General features: G+C 41.4%; 1 protein-coding gene across 2 annotated transcripts in view; it reads left to right on the top strand.

The window, feature by feature from the left end:
* The window catches only part of MSH3 (mutS homolog 3), a 103,783-nt gene that overhangs the window by 15,109 nt on the left and 67,316 nt on the right, over positions 1-21,358 (top strand). For both annotated transcript variants that reach the window (XM_072992608.2, XM_072992607.2), the window contains exons 6-8: positions 373-492; positions 1,244-1,384; positions 1,746-1,912. In XM_072992608.2, coding sequence (XP_072848709.2) covers positions 373-492; positions 1,244-1,384; positions 1,746-1,912 — 428 coding nt within the window. The remainder of the gene's footprint in view (positions 1-372; positions 493-1,243; positions 1,385-1,745; positions 1,913-21,358) is intronic.

The raw sequence follows: 21,358 nt of genomic DNA, 5'->3' as shown, positions 1-21,358 counted from the left end.
AAAATCATACTAGGGCTTATTTGCAGGTTAGGTCTTATTTTCAGGGAAATAGGGTAATGTGTTTTTCAATAATTAATGGAATGCATTAATTTTGCACTGAGTATATATGGCACAGTTACAGAATTACTTTGTTTTAGTTGTTTTCACTTCCTTAGTTTGCTCTTCTTGTGTATTTTCTCGGTTGAATAGTGAGCTGCAGTATGCAGAGAGAAAAACAAATACTTTCTCTTTAGTTAAACATTGTCATATGGTAAGTGTACATAGTAGGCAGTTAAAATTAAAAGGCCTGATTTATACCCATCCATCCATAGTGCTATACTTGGTATTGGGACACTTAGTTGTATTTATACTCAGTATTTGCTTCTCTCACAGGTTGGAGTTGTAAAACAAATGGAAACAGCTGCTTTGAAGGCTGCTGGAGAGAACAGAAGCTCAGTCTTTGCCCGAAAACTAACTGCATTGTATACAAAATCTACAATTCTAGGAGAAGATATCCTTATATTTTAATTTATATAGTTTTCCTTGTAGTAAAGTCAGAATAAAGTATATGGGATTGCATCTTGTTTTTCTGTATGATTATATTTATATTTTTGTAGCTACTGTGTCTTTGCTATAACATCTTGTTGTCATCTCAGGCTTACGTATGAGTAAGCTCCTTTGAACTTAATGTAACTTGTGGAGAGAAGTTACTATAAGTAGAAATTACCTTTAGAGTGATAATCCCTTTTGAGGATGGGACTTAGTTCCATATTAACATGTACATCTTTTCTCTCTTCGTGTCACCCAGGCTTCATAAGCTAGAAATAATAATGTTTATTTTACATCTGCTGATGTAAAATTTGTAAAATGTAAGTTTTTCAAGTATTCTTACATTAGGTAAGTCTGTAATAGCTCACGCTGAGATGTGGCTGCACTTGTAATATCATGGATATTTGCCTGTCTTTCACAAAAGGCCATCACTATGAGGTTTGAGAGATGTAACTCAATGATTGAGTGGATTAAGGACCTTTATTTTGAGAAGAGAGAAAAACATCTGAGCTTTTTAGTTAAAGGTGACCACCAAAGAGGAGGTGATAAAACAGACTGTGCAGGGAAACGGATATTTTCCTTTACTCACAATATTAAGATTGTTAAAGAGTAACCTTGACTAGATTGAGAGAGTACAACTTCACACAATAGCCCAGTTGAAGTGCAGTGATGTATTTGTTAATCCGAAACCTAGTTTTCTTTAACTTTGTTAAATGTGAATCCTCTGCTGAAGCTCGATGATTCAGTGGATGCTGAAGAAATACAATCTGACATGTGTGATAATTATCTCCTCTGCATCTCTGAAAGCAATGAAAAGTTGAAAGATAAGTCTCAGGATATTGTCATAGGCATAGTGGTAAGTACTGCTCAGGAATTTCTGTGGCCTTAAGCAGTTTTAAAATTGGTCTATATAGTTTTCTTACTTGCTGTTGCTTATATGAGGTTGATCATGATGTTAATAGTCTTTCTAACTAAATTATGATATGTAATGATAATAGTTTAGATTTAGAGGTGGTAATGGGTTGAAAGCAGATCTCTCATATCGTCGTTTCAATAATTCCTTAAATCCTTGATGCCTCATTAGGGCCATCGCATGAATGATTCCACTTCTTTATTTTAAAGCTATGTTTCAGAGTAGAAACAAACTACTCAGTTGCAAAGGTTTATACTACAATAGCAATTGAATACATTACTTGTTTACATTTGTTTTATTTTAGGCTGTCCAGCCTACTACAGGGGAAGTTATCGTTGGTAGTTTTCAGGATTATGTAACTCGTTTAGAGTTGGAAAGTCTAATTTTACGCCTTCAGCCAGTTGAAATTATTCTTCCCCAGACTGTATCGGATCAAACTGAAAAGCTTATCAGTGCAGTAACGTCCTTGAGGTAAGTTTTATGTAGGATGATGTTTTGACTTAGCTGTTGGTAGTGAGTTTTGAGGTACAGTGAAAAGTGAGTATAAAAGTAGAATTGGAAACCTTGGCAGCTGTGCAAGGAAACTTGCCCTCCCTTCTCCTGCCTGAGTGGCCAGCTGAGCAGGAAGAGAGTGGCTCTCTGGATGTGATTGGAAGGATGAGCTGGATCAGTGCCACAGCAGGGCACATGAGTGGACAGATCGTCCCTGAGGGCTGGACCCTCATTATGTCCAGTTGCACAGGAATATGCGTATACAAATATCCCGATCTCTAGTCTAGATAAGAGAAAAGGTAAATGTCAACTCCCATAGCAGTTGAGTTATCATGTAGATCTGATGACTGAAATCTTGTTGCACAGCTCCATGTGTGTCAGAGGTGACTTTTTGGTGATTTTGTGATGCTCACAACTCATAATATGACAATATTGCCAAAGGAAGCCTTTAATCAGTGGCAATGTTTCCGCTGAAGATGATGTCATCTGCATTGCTCTTTAGGAGTTGTGCAACAGGATTTCAAACAGTGGTTTATTCAGTGTTTGTTATTAACTAGTCTGTCAAACAGACCTAGCCTTTGTACTTGCTTTCATTTGGTGGATTGTATAAGTCTGTTAAGTGAGGCTGAGCTAACTGTTTCCCCTTGCTGAAAGCCAGCTTGCTAAGAGTCCTTTCTTCACTTTATTATTTAGGGCTGGAAAACAGCTATGTGTAAAGGAGACATCAGCAGCTCTTTCTCCTGTCCCTTACTAGGGTAGGCTTAAGGATAATGAATTCCTGCAGGTTCACGTGCTCTGTTGAATGATCTAAGTTTATTTTAAATCGCTGATGCACTGCCACTAGTGCTATCATAGTGTTGAAAGACAGTCCCTTGTGTCTAATATGTTTGATTCTCAGTGCTTTTGAAGTGAAGTTGTGGAACACAAGAAGTATATTTCACTATCCATCAATGAGATGTTGTATTGTGATTATATTACTTGGATAAAGGGGACTGAATTATATAAATCTTTCTTCATAAGGTCAGTGCTGTGTTCTGTTAAATGGCCTCACTTTTATTTATTTGGGGTCTATGTGTGCTTGCCTTGATAGTTGATGTATGGCGCTTTTGAAATAAGAATGATAGCAATTAGCATTGTTGTTTTCCTCTTTTTGACCATAGAAAATTTGAAAACACTGAACTCCTGTTGGCCAGCCCTGTGTGCACAATGGGAACATTGTCATTCTGCTCTTGCATCATCACTGTTGCATGCATGGGAGAAAACCGTTATTAGGATTGTAGTATTTCATTAATCAAATTGGAATAATCTTTGTACTTGAACTGTGTAGAATAGTTGGAATACATCTAATTGTATTTATATTTCTTGAAACAAATTCTAGGATTTGCAAAATCCTAGATTTGTTCTCAGTGAAATGGGTAACTTCCAAACTGTACAGTGGTGCCTCGCATAACGAGCGCAGCGTATAACGACGAATCCGCATAGCGATCCCTTCTCCGGGATCGCTAATGCGGAGGCATAGCGTCGGTCCCTATGGAAAACACTCGCTTGCCGAAGACGGGTGCCAGGAAGGAGCTGCCGCCGCCGCTGCAAGAGTGATGCGGGGCCGCGCTGGCCGTGGAGGAACGCAGGCGGGCAGGCAGGCAGGCAGATGGAGGGAGGGAAACGGCGCTCGCTCACTCACCCGCCACCCTCGCTTTCCCTCTTCCTCCTCGTCCTTGTCCTTTTCCGCTTTCCCTATTCCTCCTCCTCCTCCTCCCTCTCCTGCCGCTGGCAGGGAGAAACGCAGGCAGGCAGGCAGATGGAGGGAGGGAAACGGCGCTCGCTTGTTCGCCCGCCACCCCCCGCTTTCCCTCTTCCTCCTCGTCCTTCTGACGCCCCCGGGGAGGAAGGCAGGCGGCGAGGCAGGCAGGCGAAGGGAGGGAAGCCGCGCGCTCGCACGTCCTCCCCCCCACTTTCCCTCTCCCCCTCCTCTTGCCGCCGCCCCCCCAAGCCTCCCACAGAGTCGGGCGATCAGCTGTTTGGCGGTTCTAAAATGGCCGCCGGATGCCCGAAATGGCCGCGCGCAGTGTTTTCGTGCCCTCCCCTCGCTTACCGAGGGTGTGAAAATGGCTGCTGCTATGGAGGAAACTTCGCTGAACGGTAAGTTTAGGGCCCATTGAAACGCATTAAACGATGTTTAATGCGTTCCAATGGGCTTTTACGTTCCGTTTAGCGATGATTTCACATAGCGAGGGTTAATCCTGAACGGATTAACCTCGCTATGCGGGGCACCACTGTAATTATTTTTTCTAACCTATAACAAGATTAGGAGCTATGCTTGGTAGAACTATCTAGTTTTGTTACCTTCCTTTGTTCTTGCAGTTGCTAATAATTTGTCACTCAGGGATAATGTGATCTGCTGCTTAAACTTTAGAGTAATAGTTCCCGATCTTGGGTCTCCAGATGTTTGTGTACTATAACTCCCAGAAATCCTGGCCAGCACAGCTAGTGGTAAAGTCTTCTGGGAGTTTTAGTCCAGAAACATATGGGGACCCAAGGTTGGGAACCACTGCTTTAGAGCAACTAATTCAGAGACTTCTGAAGTTTGATGCAGCTTTGAGATGCAGTCCAAATTTCATGACTTCAACCAGGGTTCACAAGAGATGAAATCATTTTGCACTCAACTTGATATTTGTTGGTGTTGCATGCCAGTAAATCACTTCCAATCCATGCTAGCTTTATGAATTAGTGACCTCCAAAAAGTAGTGCCATTAACAACCCTGCTCAAGTCTTGCAGACTGAAGGCCATGGTTTCCTTCATAGAGTCAATCAGTCACACTTTCAGTTTTCCTCTTTCTCTACTGCCTACTACTTTTCCTCATATTATTGTATTCTTCCAGTGAGTTTTGTCTTCTCATGATCTTCCAAACTGTGATAGCCTTCAATTAATCATTCTTGCTTCTAGTAAGAATTGAAGCTTGATTTGAGGTACAGCCCACTTATTTGTTTTTCTAGTGGTCCAGGAAGCCAAACTGAGTGTGGTGCCCAAGCCTCCCTAAGAAGCGCTTAGCACTCGGTCAGAGAGTTCCACAGGCTACTTACCTACCACCTTTGTGCTAAGGCAAGTTCCAAGACCTCAGCAGTGCATACCGTAAGCCCCTTGAACAAGTCTAGCCTTAAAAGAACACTTTACTTTTACCCAGTACTTTGCAAGTACAGACACATGGGCTTTGTGATTCCTTAGAATTCACAACAGCACAGTTAGGTAGGACTCTTAAAGATATCTAGTTTGTGGCCCTCTCTACTCCCTGGATTTAGCCAGACCCTGCTGTTCAGGAGACCAGTCCTTTGTAAGAATTTTTATAATTATTTTTTATTAGAAAAATAGAGTTTCATAGAATCAGTTTATATTGCTCAGGCTTTAGCATAAAGAACATACTCAAAGATTATTATAGTTAAATAAAATAACTAATCTCCATTAAAATAAAAAACACTACTAAGCTGGGCTAAGGTGGGCTAGCCCCATCTCCTTCTTTCTCTTCACTTACATTCTTTCTCCTTCCAGCCACATGCTCAAACCATCAAGTTCTTTTTCTTTCCCATCATCATGGAATCAAACTTCTCCCATATAACCCATTGTTCATTTTCTACATTCTCTAACTCCTCCCTTCTTCTCGACACTTCATGACTATTAACCAATTCGTATCAAGGGGCTGTAACACCATCCTCTGCCCTCAATTCCCATGAAGAGCCTTTCTATTGCACTGTTGTCCGCAATGGATTAGCCATTTTGCAACCTGGCAGAGAGGGTTGTCATCCTGCCTCCTGCCAGGAGTGGCTAATCTGTTGTGGACAATGGCGTGATAGGAAGGCTCCGTCGAGCTCGCATCAGCAGCGAAAAGATGAGTAGACAGTCTCTAGATATTTCCACCTGTGGGGGATATTCATATTTGTGTGTGAACATGAATACCCCCCCATTTCTAGTAATTATTATTAAAAGTAGAAGAGAACCAAAAAAAGGAAAAAGAGATTAAATTTATCTGCTACTCTTTTTGCCTCAAAGGTGTTGAATATTCAGAGGGAAGTATAATAATGAAAAAAAATGAAAGTGATGTTTATAAGAGGCTTGTGGCAATTTTATCTGGTATCAGAAATCTGTGTAGTTAAAGAGCATTATGTGTCTGGATTATATATTCACTTCACAGTATCTAGTAATAATCGTATGTATACATGGAACAGGAGCAGTGATTAAGGCTGCAGTCTTTAATGAGCAAGCTATGTTCCAATTAGCTTTTTTCCTAGTCCTGTTGATCTATATGTGGCTTACTTTTCAGTATATGTGTACAGGATTGCAGTGCAATCCCTCTTGGAGTCCTGTTCTTTGTTTTCCATCAGTACAGTTGGGGATTGAACGTTAGTCCTACACAGGCTTTTGAATTATTTTCTCTACTTTTCTTATTTCATAACCAAAATGGGGGAGTTTGCATGAATTTGAAACAATATGGTCCTGTGAGTTTAAACCCTAAGGGAAACAGTTGCAGTGGACAGCTTCTTCAGATGCTTTTGAGTGTGGGAAAAGTGGACAGGTAAACATCTTTCTCTTGTTTTCCTCATTCCTCTTCTGTTTCTCTGTGCGGAAGACAATGAAATGAACATCCTGTCTTTACCTATGTGTGTCAAAAGAGGAAGGTTCATAGTGACCATGTAAATGTTGGATGACTACATGACACATCTCATAACAGAACTCTGTAAAACAATGCCATAATCTGAAACATATTTTTTCTGTAATAAAACTGTGAAAAAGTGTCATAATCCAAATTTTCCTGTATCACTTATTTGACTTGATCTCTTGAATTGATATTGACTTAGTGTGAGCTCTTTTAAAGATATACAGTGGTGCCTTGACTTACGAAGTTAATCCGTATTGGAATGATGTTCATAAGTTGAAATGTTTGTAAGTTGAAGCACCATTTCCCATAGGAATGCATTGAAAACTGATTAATCTGTTCCAGCTGAAGAAAAAAAAATTCACAAAAAAATTAAAAAGAACTCAGCAAGTCCGGTCGGAAGGCACTGGGGCTTTAAGAAAAAAAAGAACTTCAAAAACAAACAATAAAGCCACCTCCGTTGCTGAGGCTTTAAGAAGAAAAAGAACTCCAAAAACAAACAGTAAAGCCACCTCCGTTGCTGAGGCTTTAAGAAAAAAACCCTCCAAAAATAAACAGCAAAGCCACTAACAACACAGCACAGAAACATGTCCGCCCCAGCCAAAACCTACCCAGAACAGTTTTTTAAAAGGGGAAAACAGCAGCTTACCTCCCTGCGCGCATTGCAAGTTGAAGGAAAATTTTGCAAATGGAGCTGTTCATAAGTCGAAATGTTTGTAAGTAGGGATGTTCGTAAGTCGACGTACCACTGTACATCTTACTAACTTTTCTAAAGTAGGGGTCTCACTGGCTTCCAATGTCACTAGTGAATCCCGTTACCAAATACCAGTTCAATTTGTCAAATGATAATTTGGCTCTTGAACTCAGTTGCTAGCACAATAGCCAGATCCAAACTTGAATTGCCAAAATGGAAATCCAGATGCATTTGGCTATGCATGCTCTTAGGAGCGTGGCCCCTGTTAATGGGTGAAATCCTCTTGTGTAGCTATGCAAGCGGTATAACATTTGGAGGCAGATTACCTCAGGTTAATTAGTCTTTGTAGACATTATTTGTTGCTACTGATTGCATGATTCAACATGCAACAGACAACATCTAAGATTTCTTAGTCTGAAGCAATTTGCTTTCAAACGTTATGTGTGCATTCTGACAAAGTAGGCAAGAGGATTTTAGCTAATATCTGCAGTTCACTTCGACATGAAGGATTTGTTTGTACATGATTTGAAATGGCAGATTTGTAGGCACATGTTTTCAGAAACCTTGTGGCATTAATCTAATTAACAAATATTTATAAATAGTCCCCCTACCTGCCCCCCACATAAAATTGTTGTTAATCATTATATAACTAGTGATACTTTTTTAAAAAAAGAAAGAATTCACTTTCTGGTATTCACAGGCCAATGTTAGAAGGTAATTTTGTATATGAGAATTTAAAATTCAAATTAGATTTTTTAAAAAATGAGGTATTCTTCAATTTTTAAAATAGAAACATTTACTGTGTTTAAAACATCACCACTAGAGGGTCCTGTAGGATTTAACTTTTGTTAATGCTCCCTATAATATCACTGTCATTTGTTCTAAATGTATTCTGAGTCCACAGGGCAATGGAAACCAATGAAAAATCTACTTACTAGCATCATACATTGTGGTCTCAGGACATCGTCAAATGCTTTCCACTAGAAAGTAGAGGAACACATACACATTCTTGGGAAAGTTTTTTCCTTCAATATTGTGTTCAGTATTTGTGTTTATTATCTCACTTTGATAGTACTGTAGATTCTCTTCCAGTAGGGACTTTTTGACATATTTTCACCTTTCAGATTGCCATTTTGAACCCTTCAAAATTTTATAACCGTTATGAGAAGTAAGACTCATATTTGAGCAAGGCAGTATTCTTGATCTTGGGTATCTGTTGAATTTCATTGCTTCTTTTAGTTTGCAGCTGTTTGTTTAGGTACTGTACAAACAAATCTGATACTGTAGTAAATATATCATTAATTCTTCGTAGTTTTTATTACTATTTTGTTATTTGATTGCAGCCACAGAAATTTCCATAGGTATCTTCTATCAAAGAAACACTCCCCTTTCTGTCAATTAATGGTTTGGTCCACTTTTCATATTTTGGGGCATTCATTTGGTTGTCCTTTGTTTTTTCTCCGTGGCACTTCGGTGCAATGACCGGTCAAGCTAATCACAGTTGTTCCTGTCAGGGTTGATTACTCCTTTGCATATTTCATATTTTAAAAAGACAGAAAAAATGATTCTTACCTGCATGGGTTGTATTTTGATAATAATTCTAAAGTTTGTTACCAGATTGGTTGTTTTCTTGTTGAGCTTCACTTATAACACAGAATGGTTTGTTAAAGCAATGTGTGTGTCTAACTGAAGGATTAGAAAACTGAATGATGGCAAACTTTGTATAACTTGTTCAAAAGAGAAGCATAGTATTGTGAAAGGGAATATTTGTCAGCAGTTTACTTCCAAGCTTTAAAGTGTTAGACTGAAGACTCAAGGAATACAGGAGACCTTGGCCTTACATAATATATCACCTGTAAGAAATACTTCTCTGCTGAGTGAGTGTCCTAAAAATCAAGTTTTAACTCCACCATTTTCTGCTGCAGTGTCTGAACGTTAAGGAATAGCAATCAAAACCTAGTTTCATGGGGGTATTAATTAAAACAAAAATAATGGCTTTTGCAAGACAAGAGAGTACTCTGAAGCCATGTTGGACAAGGCAAAAAGGTGGAAGAGAAGGTCATTTGGCAAGAGTATGTTTCGATACTCATTGTGGGGATTGCAAAGGAGCAAAACCTGTCACACACCTTATGATACAGCCAGGGTGCAGTATCGCTTAATGTGGGTCAAAATAAACCGAGTTGGGTGTTTTTTCACATTTGAAAAAACAAATGTTGGTTTTCTGAGACAATCTGAAGGGATTGACAACATCACTAGTTCAGACTAACAGCTGAAAAATCCTTTTAGGCTTGGATTGCATGTTCTTAGGATCTGAGATGGCTGTATTTTTGGTTACTATTATTTCAGCTGATAAAGTGAAATTAGTGCCTTCCTTCTCATATGGCACTTAGGATATTTGCCTAAGATTGTTCCTTATCTGTCATGTTACACAATACAGTACTTAAGGTGTAATTTAAACTTAATTGCATTGTTGAGGAACATTTCCCCCTGAAAATCACATGATAATTCAGGGTGGACCTTGCATCTTTGTGTATATTTACAAAAAAATAGAGAAGAAAGAGTTTTTGCAAAAAAAACACCACCCCTCAATCTAGATAAATGATTTTGGTTATCGGAATTGAGCTCAAGAGCAGTGTTGATTAAAAGTGTGCCCACTTTCTAGCAGATGAGAAGCATTATCTGCAGTTGCCAAGATCATCAGATAAAATGACCACCTGGTCATTGTCTTCAGCTGACAAGTGAGTATTTTCACTGTCCTTCAGTGAATTAAAATGGGAATGTGAGTTACACCTTCTCTTTGATATGAAGAAAGGCTGTGCGGATTCTTAGTTTGCGTGATGGCCCAAATTCATTTTAAAAACATCTGCCGCAAGATAGTACAACCCTGTTTTATTTTCAAAGAAGAATGAGAAAGTTCTTGTCTAAGACTCTTGCAAAAGAAATAAAACAAATGTGACCTCATTAGGCCCATTAGGAAGAAACCAAATTTGGCAGTGGACGGAATTGGCAATTATAGGCCCATCGCCAGTGTTTCCTTCCTGAGCAAAGTGGTTGAGAGGGTGGTGGCTGATCAGCTTCAAGCGCTCTTGGATGAAGCTAATGCTCTGGATCCATTTCAGTCAGGCTTTAGGCTGTGCCACGGTACAGAAACGGCACTGGTCGCACTGTTGGATGACCTGCTGAAGGAGGCTGACAGGGGCAATATGTCCTTGTTGGTCCTCCTCGAGGACCAACAAGGGGGGGTGACTCTCACTGCACGGAGTGAGGTTCACAGCTTGGGGATACATCTGGACCCGGCGCTTACCATGGAAACCCAGGTGGCATCCGTGGCCTGCTCTGCCTATTTTCATCTGTGGTGGATCGCCCAGCTATGACCCTGCCTTGATGGGCGGGTCCCTCACTACTCTTGTCCACACACTCGTAATCTCGAGATCAGATCACTGTAATGCGCTCTACGTGGGACTACCTTTGAGACTGACGCGGAAGCTTCAAATGTTGCAGAACGCGGTGGCCAGACTTCTTAGTGGGTTGAGAAAACACCAGCATATCTCTCCCACTCTGGCTGCCTTACACTGGCTGCCCATTCGCTTCCGCATCAACTTTAAAGTGTTAATGATGATGTATAAAGCCCTAAATGGTTTGGGACCTCGGTATTTGGCAGATCGCCTTCTCCCACCCAGATCTACCCGCATTACTCGACATAGCCAGGAGGGACGGTTGAGGGGCCTAACGCCAAGAGAGGTCCGGAAAGAAAGAACAAGAAACTGGGCCTTCTCGGCAATGGCCCCTCAACTATGGAACAGCCTTCCATCAGAGATCCACCTGGCTCCCTCGCTGGGTTTTTTAAAAGAGCCATTTAAAAACTTGGCTCTTCAGGTAGGCCTTCCCTCCTGTCAATTCTTGAATTCCATTTTTCTGTTCTTTCATTCCCCATCTTGATCATACTATATTATTGTTTAAATGTTTTATGATTATGATTGTTATGATTATGATTGTGATGTTTTTATTGTATCTAATGATATTTTATGATTTTGTAAGCCGCCCCGAGTAGACTTTGTCTAGCGGGGCGGGGTATAAATTGAATGAATGAATGAATGAATGAATAAATAGAATAGGTGTGACTGAAGACGTTCAAGCCAAAAAAGAGCAAATCTAAGTTAGACCCCTGTTTGTGTCTCCAAAGTGATCTTGTTGATTCACAGTTACAGCATACTCATCTTCTTACATCTAGATATTCTATATTTGGAGTTTGAATGGAATGGGGAGGGTTCTTGTCTCAATGTGTATTGGTATCTACTATGTAGATACAGTGCTGTAGTGTAAACCTTGGGAATAGGGATGAGAGTAAGAGATGAGATATTTGTATTCATCTTCTGGGGGAGATGAATATGAATATTGCCACCATAGGTGGCTGCGCCAATTGGACCCAATTGGGCCACACATTTAACCACTTGCAGCTCATGCAACCCATTGTTGTTCATGCTGCACCAATTGTGGAAGTGGCCCAGTAGGAGCAGCTGAGTGGGGAGACTTGTCATCCAGCCGCATTGATCAGCAGTGCATGGAGGTGGGGAAGCCCTGGCCAGGTTATTTTCATGATTGGCATGGTGCGAATGACAACAGGCTGTGTGCACCGCACGCAAGTAGTAAGTGGACAGCCCAGTTCTGCCCAGCCACCTATGGTGGCAATATTTGTATTTGTCTCCCCTGGGAGACATATGAATATCCCATTTCTACTTGGGAATAGCAGATGTTTAGAAAGTAGTTTGTCTTTCTTGTGGAAACATCAGTAGCTTAAGCCAGTGCTTCCCAGCCTTCGGTAACCCAGGTGTTCTTGGACTTCAACTTCCAGAAATCCTAGTCAGTGCAGGGAGTGGTGAAGGCTTCTGGGAGTTGCTGTCCCAGAATACTTGAGTTACCCAAGGTTGGGAACCACTGTCGAAAACAATAGATCTGAAAGAAACATCAAGCTTTGTTACAGTGCTTTCTGTCATAATTTTATGCTGGATTGGTTGATGTTGATATCTTACCTGAGATAGTTGTTTTATTCAGCTCCTTATTCCTTGGTCATTTTGTATGATGGTTGAAGTCATGTTTCTTTATGCATCCACAACTTCACTTGTCTGAGGATTTCTGGTATTGAAATTTACTGATCTTGTTGGTAAAAGGCAAAAAAGCAAAGTGTGCTTCTTAAGTACTGCCCCATGCTGCTTAAAGCACTATCTGGGCTGTTTACAGTTTAATTATGCAGGGTCTACATTAATTCTTCAGAGAGGTAGGTACTCAATTTAATGACCTTGGAAGGATGGAACGTTGAGTCAACCTTGAGCCAGCTACCTGAGCCTGGGATTAAACCCAGGTCATGAGGAGAGTTTGTACTGTAGTACTGCAGTTTAACCACTGCACCACAAGGCTTATAGGGATTCTTTTTAAAATTTTGGACTGCTTTCCTGCTGACAAAATATGTGGGATAAAACAAGTTTTCCTTTCACTCCCTCCCTCCCTGGGTTCATATTTCTCTTTGCACTTCCTTTGTAAAAGGCATTTGCTGGAGGCTATAAAGAAGGCAGGCAGGCAGGCATAGAGATTCTTGCAGTGCAGAGCGCATATGCATCTAGCTGATGAGTTGCTTTAGACTGAGGAGGAGGATTATGGAGGATAAGGCTAGCAGTCACTGTGGGGCATGGTAGCTTTGTTTTATTTTTGCTATCAGATGTAGTGTGCCTTTCAATATAAATTGCTGAGGAATGTCAGTGGGAGGGTGCTGTGGTGTTCGTGTTTTGTTTGTGAGATTCCTATAAGGATCTAGTTGACCAGTGTGGAAACAGAATGCTCAACCAAATAAAAGTTTGGTCTGATCCAGCGTGTCTTCATGTTCTTAGGTAGTAATTAGAGCTATAGAGGACCAGGTAGAACTATTGTCCGTAGCTGAGGCAGTATACAATAGCACTTTTCAACAGAATTCCATTTATTAATGAGATTGCAGGAATTTGTTCTTATAGGTAGCCATATTAATGCCAGGTTTGAATAGATGTTGATACTTCTGAGAACTAATTATCTACTGTTGGTTGCATTCAATATGCTTGCCTTTTGGCTTTATTTGGTACCATTTTTCAATCAGCTCATAGTTGTGGCACTGAAACATGTCAAAAATCAAGCCTGCAGAATCATTACCTTCTCTGATTTACATATTGAGCAAAATGCCCAAGTATTGTTGCTGTGGTCTTTACTTGTGACTTCTGGATGGCAGTGCAGAGGGAATAGCACCTAGACTTTCTACAGTAAGTGTCAGTTTGCATTTCTCCTTTATCATAATGGGCTCATAGTGACATAGTCTTCAGTAGCTTCTTCTTACTCCAATACTGGATCTAACTTCAGCACAACATTTGCTTTGTTTATCAGTCTCTTATGCCACTGTTGTGCAGCTGGCAGTGAAGCGCCTCTGCTTTTAGTAACATGGCAGTACAACATGTAATGGCTGAAATACTGTTGAGATACGATATTGGCTAGACGAAGACATGGACAAGGCTAGTGGATTCTATCTTGCTTGTGTCAGGAGGTGCTGTGGTTAAGAACAGGACACTGAATTCACGTATGGCTGCCCTGTCCAGTGCTGTTGTAGCAGCTATTTAGGGAGTCAAGCTTGGGATGGTGATGCTCTAGGCTGGTTAAGGAATCCTTCTGTACCAGAAGGAATCTTCTGTTTTGTCTAGCGCTTTTGATTTATGCTGTGGCCTTGATTGCATGGATTGAGCAACAGACTAGGACTCTGGAGATCTAGGTTTGAATCCCCATTTGGCTGAATAAACTCAGGGGGAGGTAGAACTGATAAAACCACTTACCTCGAAAGCCCTATTAGGGTCATCATGAGTCAATTCCTACTTGGTGACACGTATCACACACATAGTTCTTGGCTTAACATAGATTGCTGTAGTCTAGAGGCCCTGACAAGTTGGAAGGATTTGTTGCCGCTGGGTGCTGTCAAATCACTTCCAGTTTTTCCTCAACCCTGTAAATTAAAATCCATGGTTTTGTTTATTGAGTCACCCTACCCCATGTTCAGTCTTCTTCTTTTGCTTATGTCCTCTGCTTTTCCTAGCTTTACTATATTTTCCAGTCTTGTCTTCTCACAATTGTCCAAAGTATGATAGCCACAGTTTTGTCATTATAGCTTGTGGGAGTTCAGGCTTGATTAGTCTTTCTGCTAGTCCATGATATTTATAAAAGTCTCCTCCAATACCTCGTGAATCTGTTTTTAACTGTTAACTGTCTCCATTGTCTAGCTTTGACACCTGTACACAGCAATTGGGAATACCATTGTATGGATAATCTTTGGTCTCCAACAACACATTCTGAATTTTTTCTATTTCCTTCTTGGTTGCTCTTTCAAGTCTTTGTCTTCTGATTTCTTGGCTGCAGTCTCCATTTGAATTGAAGATTGAAATGTGGTATAGAAAATCTTCAATAAATGTTCTTCATTATCAGCATTGAAATTTAAGTAACATTTCTGCAATCAATGACTTTGTCTTAATATTCAACAACAGTACTACTTATGCATTTTCTTTCATCTGCATCAGTTGTCAAATCATTGCTATTTTCTGTCATTAAATCTGTAATCTATATATCTGACCCCTTCATGGATTGCTGCCTTGTCGTGGCAAAGGGGCCTGAGTAATTCAGAGAAGCTAAGGGATATGCTGTGCAGGGACACCCAAGATGGACAGGTCATAGTGGAGAGTTCTGACTAAACGCGATCCACGTGGAACAGGAACTGGCAAGCAACTCCAGTATACAACAAGGCTGTATATTGTCCCCCCGCTTATTTAACTTATATGCAGAATACATCATGCAAAAGGCAGGACTGGATGAATCCCAATCTGGAATTAAGATTGCCAGAAGAAACATCGACAACCTCAGATATGCAGATGATACCACTCTGATGGCAGAAAGTGAGGAGGAATTAAAGAACCTCTTAATGAGGGTGAAAGAGGAGAGGGCCAAAAATAGTCTAAAGCTCAACATAAAAAAAACCCCTAAGATCATGGGCACTGGTCTCATCACCTCCTGGAAAATAGAAGGGGAAGATATGGAAGCAGTGACAGATTTTACTTTCTTGGGCTCCATGATAACTGCAGATAGTGACAGCAGCCACAAAATTAAAAAACTTCTGCTTCTTGAGAGGAAAGCAATGACAAACCTAGACAGCATCTTAAAAAGCAGAGACATCACCTTGCCAACAAAGGTCCGCATAGTCAAAGCTATGTTTTTTCCAGTAGCAATGTATGGAAGTGAGAGCTGGACCATAAAGAAGGCTGATCACCGAAGAATTGATGCTTTTGAATTGTGGTGCTGGAGGAGACTCTTGAGAGTCCCCTGGACTGCAAGGAGCACAAACCTATCCGTTCTGAAGGAAATCAACCCTGAGTGCTCACTGGAAGGACATACAGTATCCTGAAGCTGAGGCTCCAATACTTTGGGGATCTCATGAGAAGAGAACTCTCCCTGGAAAAGACCCTGATGTTGGGAAAGAGAGAAGGCAAGAGGAGAAGGGGATGTTAGAGGACGAGATGGTTGGACAGTGTCACCAAAGCTACCAGAAGGAATTTGACCAAAATCCGGGAGGCAGTGGAAGACAGGAGGGCCTGACGTGCTCTGGTCCATGGGGTCACGAAGAGTCAGACACGACTTAATGACTAAACAACAAAATAGGTTGTTGGCAGAAGAGGTAAGTAAATGTTTGGAAGGAACACAAGGTCCTGTCCAGACCTGCTCTCTTCACACATTTCGTCTCCATCTCAGACATGACTTAACAACTAAACAACAAAATATATCTGACTATTGATGTCTCTTCCTCCAGTTATCACACCTCTTTCACCTGAATTTAATCTAGCTTTTTATATACAGTAATATGTTCTGGAGAGAAATTGAATTTCTTTAACGTGGTTCTCTATGAATCCACACTGATGGGTTAAACAGCGCCTGCGCTGGTTCCTCTCGGAATTTTCCAGAGCTATGAGGGAAAAGATACAATGTTTGAGTTGCCCTGCACTGCGCAAGTGCAGCCCGCCAAAAATCCCCAGTTCCATTTATCCGCCCGCGGAGTTGGAACCTCTCGGTTAGAGCTCTTGAGATTTTACTCTCCTTTCGCTATTTTCGGATTTTTTGGACTTGACCTGGCTTGCCTATCGTCTATCCGCTTCTCCGTTGCCCTGAATTCGGACCGGCTGACCTTCCCTTGCCTCTGGCGTGCTTCTTGCAAGTACTTTCACTTCCCGCTTGATCCTGATTGAGGCCTATTACCTCCTGCTGAGGCGCCACGCGCCAGCAGGATTTCTTCAATTACTGACTTTCTCTACTGTATCTGACTATTGATGTCTCTTCCTCCAGTTATCACACCTCTTTCACCTGAATTTAATCTAGCTTTTTATATACAGTAATATGTTCTGGAGAGAAATTGAATATATAGAGAAGTAAATTGTACCTTTGTCTGATACAGTTTCTAATGGAAAATCAATCGGATTCTTTATGTCCCATCTTAACAGTAGCCTCTTGTACAGGGCACATGTCAGGGCAGTCAAAATATAGTAAGGCACCCAATTCTTTAGAATTATCTATGCATGTTCATAATGTACACAGTCAAAGATTTTACTTTTACATACTACCTAACAAACTAATTTCTTTCTCAAATTCTTTCCAATTTCTGTATTGGCCACTAAGGGGTGTCTACATATACAGTGGTGCCTCACAAGACGATTTGAATTTGTTCCGCAGAAATCGCTGTCTTGCGAAAACATCTATTTAATGCATTCCAATGGGGAGAAAACCACTGTCTTGCGAAAATCGTCCATAGAAAACATCATCTTGCAAAATGTGGTCATTTTTTTTTACCCGGTGGCCATTTTGGAAGCGCCGATCAGCTGTTAAAAAATCATCGCTTTGCGATGATCGGTAAGCGAAACAGGGTACCGATCATCGCAAAGTGATTTTTCCCCATAGGGAACATCGCAAAGCGATCACAAAAAGTTAATCGCTATGCGATTTCATCGTTAAACGGGCGCCCGTTAAGTGAGGCACCACTGTATTTGTTTATTCCATGTAGGCAGAGCGCAACATATTTCAAAATATATTGTTATTGTCACCCAGTAGTTGAACATGTGTAGCACCAAAGACTGAAAGGGAGCAGTTTTGCTTCAGTGTGAGTAGAATTCTGTCTTCAGGCCCTGATGTAGTTTAGTTGAATGTAGGACCCACCATGTACCACAAAGAGCTCTATAATCCAATACTCCACTATTCCCTTCCATTCCCTAGTATATGACTTCTGAATCACCCATCCCCTTCTGCCTAACCAATTGCAGACTGAAAGAAGAAAAAAAGGAAATTCAATTTTTAACCAAGGAACATCTTACTCCCAACACATCCAATTGAAAAGACAGTGGTCTTCTCATCCCTTTCCTATTAGAGGCTGGAATCATTCTGACCATGCATGCAACAACTCTAAACAATGATATTCTGCTGTATCCAGACCAATAATTGATTATTCTTCCCACATTGCTTCCTCCATTGATTTAACCTTTTACCTGTATGATCAGCAGTAACAATCTGTCACAGATTGCTACACATACCATCTCCATCTGCAGCTCTTAGAAACTTCTGTTTAAAATTTATAAGGGTCCAACCCTCGGATCTCTACCCTTCAGGATCTAGAGAAAGAGGAGAGCTTTTTTTTCTTTTGTCCAAATGGGTATGCCACTAGTTTGATGTTTTCTTGATAAATCAGCAATGCTGATCATGTGATCCTTGTCTCGGTTAAGTCACCTCTTGTGTGATAAGAGGCAGAATCAGTAGGAAATCAGTATAGTGTCAGGCCTGTGATTATTCTTGTGGATATCCTACATTTGGAAGGGTGGGAGATGGAACTTTGCTAGTGGCAGTCAGGACTGCTTTTGGGATGAACTGTGGAGCTGTTGAAAAAGAATGCAAAAGAGAAAATGTAGAGAAGACATGTAAATTGTCTGGAACGCATTTGAGAATTTTTGTAGTTAAAATATTCCACTGTGGTCCCTTGTTGACTATCGACACTTCGGAATATACAGTAATACTATGAATTTCCAAAACACTGTAGATTTATTCACATGATATTTTAAAGTTCATGAAATTAATATTCAATGTTTTCCTCCACCACTGTTATTTAATCTCTGCCCACCCACTCCTGAAATAAAGAGACGGACACAGGTGTTGGAGTTAACTAGGGCCACAGTTTATTGCTTTTAACCTCCAATCACTCTCATCGTGCAGAGGGGCCTGGACATCATGTGGATCCCTGGGGCAGGCTCTAGGGGTATCTCTTACCTCCTCTCCAGTCCTAAGCAGGTGAGTCCCAAGCCCCTGATCAGAGCTGTCCCCTGAACAGCTTGTACCCAGCTGGCCACAGACTGGGAAGAAAAACCTCCCTATCTGCCATCCATCCAATTGTCTAGAACTAAGACATGCAGTGTATGGGACTATAACTTATTCACCCCTCATCTTGGCAAGTGAAATGCTAGATCCTGGTTGCTATGATGCTGTGTGCAGTAGGACCCCATGTGCTTTTTGGGAGCTTACTGAAACTCACCTTCTCTTCCGCACTACCTGACAATTTGCCTATTTAAACGTGACTCAAACATAGAATAGCCCTCAGAATCCCATGGGTAAAGAGTGTGGGATAGGCAAAAATACATCCGCCCACCTTTCATATGACAATCAGGTGAGACAGACCCAAAATTCCTATCTGGCCCCGAAGCGACCACCTCAGCCACACTGGACCCAGGGCAGGCAAGTTAACTCAAAGGAAAAAGAGCTGGCTGGGGACAGAAGGATCTTATAATTGCACCAACATCCAGCCTCAGTGCAGCCTTGTGGGAAGCGCCAATTGGTACCTCTACCTGCCTGTGTCAGATCAAGAGACATGGGAAAAATAGTTCCAAGCTAGCGTATGAATCCACGCTGGCAGAGGTTTACATTGCCCACCAGCTCCAGAAATACAGAGATGGACTCAAGTGCTGGAGTTAACTAGGAACACACTTAACTGATTTTAACCCCTCTATTAAGGGGTGGGTTGTGGGGGGCATGTTATAAATGGTGTGAGGGATTGGTTAGGGCTGTCGGGCATGTGGGGCATGGAAGGGATGAGGGGAGTGCATAGTGGGATTCTTTTTGTCCATGTGGGGCAGAGGAGTCGTCATGTGTGTAGGATTGGGAGGGTAGGATCTCCTGTAGGGGAGCCATATAGCTGGGAAGAAGGTGGAGTGTGTATGTATGAGAGGGGAGTTGGTTGGGTCTAGAGGTGATGCTTTTTTTGAAAAAGTAATACTATGTCTAGGTATGTGCATATGAAGAGCAGTGATGGGGGATTGTGGGTCAGAGGAGAAGAGACATGTTCTGTCGGCTGCTGGAGGGAGGGAGGTGTGGGGAGGGCAGGTCAATGTGATAGTGGATTAATTCAGATGTAGGGACTGAGGGTGTGTGTGAAGATTTGGCTAAGGAGTGAGATGGAGACGAAATGTGTGAAGAGAGCAGGTCTGGACAGGACCTTGTGTTCCTTCCAAACATTTACTTACCTCTCCTGCCAACAACCTATTTTGTTGTTTAGTCATTAAGTCGTGTCTGACTCTTCGTGACCCCATGGACCAGAGCATGCCAGGCCCTCCTGTGTTCCACTGCCTTCTGGAGTTTGGTTAAATTCATGTTGGTAGCTTCGATGACACTGTCCAACCATCTTGTCTTCTGCCATCCCCTTCTTCTCTTGCACACTTTCCCAACATCAGGGTCTTTTCCAGGGAGAGTTCTCTTCTCATGAGATCCCCAAAGTATTGGAGCCTCAGCTTCAGGATACTGTATGTCCTTCCAGTGAGCACTCAGGGTTGTTTGTCGTTGCTTTCCTCCCAAGAAGCAAGTATCTTTTAATTTTGTGGCTGCTGTTACCATCTGTAGTGATCATGGATCCCAAAAAAGTAAAATCTGTCACTGCCTCCATATCTTCCCCTTCTATTTGCCAGGAGGTGATGGCACCAGTGGCCATGATGTTGAGCATCAGACCATTTTTTTTTGCGCTCTCCTCTTTCACCCTCATTAAGAGGTTCTTTAATTCCTCCTCACTTTCTGCCATCAGAGTGGTATCATCTGTATATCTGAGGTTGTTGATATTTCTTCCGGCAATCTTAATTCCATTTTGGGAATCATCCAAACCAGCCTTTTGCATGATGTATTTTGCATATAAGTTAAATAAGCAGGCAAGCAATACACAGCCTTGTCGTACTCCTTTCCCAATTTTGAACCAATCAGTTGTTCCATATCCAGTTCTAATTATTGTTTCTTGTCCCACATATACTGTAGATTTCTCAGGAGATAGATAAGGTGGTCAAGCACTCCCATTTCTTTAATGACTTATCATAGTTTGCTGTGGTCCACACAGTCAAAGGCTTTTGCGTAGTCAATGAAGCAGAAGTAGATGTTTTTCTGGAACTCTCTGTCTTTTGTCTATAATCCAGCACATGTTAGCAATTTTGTCTCTAGTTCCTCTGCCCCTTCGAAATCCATCTTGTACTTCTGGGAGTTCTCGGTCCACATACTCCTGAAGCCTACCTTTAGGATTTTGAGCATAATTTTGCTAGCCTGTGAAATGAGTGCAATTGTACGGTAGTTGGAGCATTCTTTGGCACTGCCCTTCTTTGAGATTGGGCTGTAGACTGATCTTTTCCAATCCTCTGGCCACTGTTGAGTTTTCCACACTTGCTGGCATATTGAGTGTAGCACCTTAACAGCCTCATCTTTTAAGATTTTAAATAGTTGAACTGGAATGCCATCACTTCCACTGGTCTTGTTGTTAGCCATGCTTTCTAAGGCCGACTTGACTTCACTCTCCAGGATATCTGGCTCAAGGTCAGCAACCACACTACAGTGGTGCCTCGACCTACACCCATAATCCATTCTAGAAAATCTGCGTACCTCCAAATGGTTGTAAGTCGAAGCACCATTTCCCATAGGAATACATAGAAACCCCATTAATCCATTCTGGCTGGAAAAAAAATACAGTGGGGTCTCGACTTA

This window comes from Pogona vitticeps, chromosome 2 (genome assembly GCF_051106095.1).
Source record: "Pogona vitticeps strain Pit_001003342236 chromosome 2, PviZW2.1, whole genome shotgun sequence".
NCBI classification, from domain to species: domain Eukaryota; kingdom Metazoa; phylum Chordata; class Lepidosauria; order Squamata; family Agamidae; genus Pogona; species Pogona vitticeps.
Note: the sequence above shows the minus strand (reverse complement) of the source record. Positions and strands in the feature narration are given on the sequence as shown.